This window comes from Apaloderma vittatum, unplaced genomic scaffold, assembly GCF_000703405.1.
Source record: "Apaloderma vittatum isolate BGI_N311 unplaced genomic scaffold, ASM70340v1 scaffold25107, whole genome shotgun sequence".
NCBI lineage: Eukaryota > Metazoa > Chordata > Aves > Trogoniformes > Trogonidae > Apaloderma > Apaloderma vittatum.
In genome coordinates, this window is record NW_009728189.1 from 669 (window position 1) to 3,255 (window position 2,587).

General features: G+C 54.6%; 1 protein-coding gene across 1 annotated transcript in view; it reads right to left on the reverse strand.

The window, feature by feature from the left end:
• The window catches only part of CKAP2L (cytoskeleton associated protein 2-like), a gene marked incomplete at both ends in the record, with an annotated part of 4,558 nt that overhangs the window by 592 nt on the left and 1,379 nt on the right, over positions 1-2,587 (reverse strand). Inside the window, 2 exons of the mRNA XM_009874004.1 lie at positions 205-397; positions 832-1,901. Of these exons, the coding sequence (XP_009872306.1) occupies positions 205-397; positions 832-1,901 (1,263 nt within the window). The remainder of the gene's footprint in view (positions 1-204; positions 398-831; positions 1,902-2,587) is intronic.

Consider the following 2,587-nt stretch of genomic DNA (forward strand, 5'->3'; position numbering starts at 1 on the left):
TTTTCCCCATTAGCGCATCTCGCCACGTGCCTTCCACCTATCCTGAACTCCACAAGGACTTTTCCTACGCGTGACGTTACCCCTCTGGCAAGCACGGGCAAGAACGCTCCCAGCCCCTCCGTGCTGCCGGGGCAGGGCCAGCCCTCATCGGGGACACTCCGGGAGAAGCGGGGCCTGGTCAAGCAGCTCCTTTCCCGTTCCCACCTCCTCAGCGAGCTTCAGGCACTCAGTCAAGATGCTGTCGATCATCTCCAGGGGTTGCTGCTCCGGTTTCTCTCGCTTCTCTTTCTCCTTGACATTTCTGCGGGACAGCGGAATTTGCTTTTTCTGAAGCAGCATCATAGGCGGCCGCTTGTATGTCTTGCCTTTGGATGCCAACCACTCCTCCAGCTGTTTCCTGTCAAAGGACCAAGAGACCACTGTTACCACCCCAGCAGACCTTTAGCACTTGCCAGGCTACTGTTCTCCCTTGGAATCTCCCTCTAGCCAACTTCAGCTGGTCGGGAAGAACTGGCACCTCTGTACTAAAAACGCACCCGAGCTCTAGGCTGGCAAAGGAAAACCCTCTCAGGCCAACACGTACCTTGAAGATAAACGAGGAGAGCGGCCGCACGCTTTCCTCCCCCTTGCTGGGTGGGTGGGAGAGGCAGCCAGGGTGCCACTGAATCTCATCCCCACCCTCCTCTTTTCTGGGGCATTGATCTCCAAGCAGACATTCGGGGATAAAGGGACTTTGGCCCCTGGTCTTAGCAGGTTTGTGCCGATTCAGACAACTGTTTAAACTCTGCTGTCCCCTGGAGGCGAGGACAGTTGGCCAAAGCTGCTACTTACTTACGATCTGCAGCCGACGGGGTCTTGGGAACGCGCCTACACCCAAAATTGCTCGCTCTGGCCTGAGTTCTGGAGCCGTATGTGCCGCGAGGCTGGTTTGGAGGGACCGTCGGTCGGGATGCCGCCGTGCATCCGGGAGGCACCACCTTCACATCCCTCCTGTCTGTCCCCAATTTAGTCGAGGGCCTTTGCCAGGGCACGGTTCCACTCGGCTTCAGGCTGGGTTTCAGGGTTGGAGGAGCCTGTGGAGGCTTTGCGGGAGGTATTTTCATTTGCAGTGGCCTATTGTAGGGCTTCAGATTTCCTGCTGGAGGCACACCGAGCGGCTTTCCTACGGGTCCCCTCGCCATATTGGTTTTCCCCTGGTTTTCCCCTGGATTTTTATATAGCAAATTGGCAGAAGCAGTAAGTAACCGAGGGGGCTGCAATGGCTGAGTTTTGGTATTTGTTTTCGGAGGCACACTCTTTGAGCCTGGCAGAGTTTTCCTGAATTTATCCTGAATCGGCTCTTCCTTAGCCTGGCGGCTACTAGCTCTGTCCTGTGTGCCTGGGACGGTTCTTGACATCGTGGCTGAGCTTTGCTGGTGAGCCCAGACTCTCCTGTTCTCGAGGTTGTTTCCACGAGACTGAAAAGCTCTGTTCAGCACGGGGCGCACAGATGCTTGCGCTTGGACATTTTCTTTGTTTCCGACCAGCCTGTCCCACAAGCCCTCGTTTTGGGAGCAAGGTGCCCCAGGATGGGGCTGGTCACCTCCAGTCCCTGGTGCTGGGGTGGCGACAGTCTTCTGGGAAGGTTTCTTGTTCCTTTCTGGATTTAGGTGACCCGAGTTTGAAGCTGGGAGCCTCTCTGCAGTCTGAGCCAAGCGGCTCACGCTTGGCACAAGCCCCACAGGAAGCTTGGCGTTCTTCCTCAGCTGCTCCGGACGAGCCACTGCCGCTCTCTGGGAGGCATTTGAAGACTTCTGCGGAGCAGCAAGGCCAGCGCGCTGCGTGGATTTGGCCCCAAGCTTGCCGTTCCTCTGGGCGTCCTTCGCCACGTTTCCAAGAACGTCCTTCTCGTTCCTGTCAACCTGGAGAAACAGAGAGAACCTCAGCCCTGAGCCAAGCTCAGCTCGGTCAAACCCTGACAGCTTGCTCCTGCCCCAGCCCAAGCGACATCCACGCGGTGACAAAGAGGTCGTTAAAAGAATGATAACACAACACCACCACTGCATGGGCAGGGGATGAGTCTCCCACGCTAAGTTCTTCTGAAAAAATAATTATTGGCTTCTTGCCAGCTGTTTACCAATCTGTTGGCTGCACCACATTTGGGGCCAGGCACTCACCACCCTGATCTGGGGACCCTCTTCTGCCCAGACTCGCTTCAAGCATGAAATACAAAACTAGACTCAAAAGATTTCTACTCACATGGTCTCGGTTAGAAACTGGTTGTAAGGGAAGATTCAGGCAACTTGTCTGGTCCTTTAGAAATTGCCTGCAGGAAGTCAAACAATACATCAGGTTATTTAACAGCTGTTGCAGAAAACACCCAAAACACTGGTGGGCATCTCAGTCACACGAACGTACGAGAAGCTTTTGGAAATCGAAAACCTGTCAAGGAAGTACCATGTGATAATAATTCTTTTTCTTTTGCTTTGCAATGGAAAAGCCACGCAAAACATCAACATCCAAGGTTGCCACAAAACTTAAGGGCTTCCACGAGGACAAAACGAACTGAATCGGACCCTGCAGGCAGGGAGGCCTGGCGGGGGGTAGC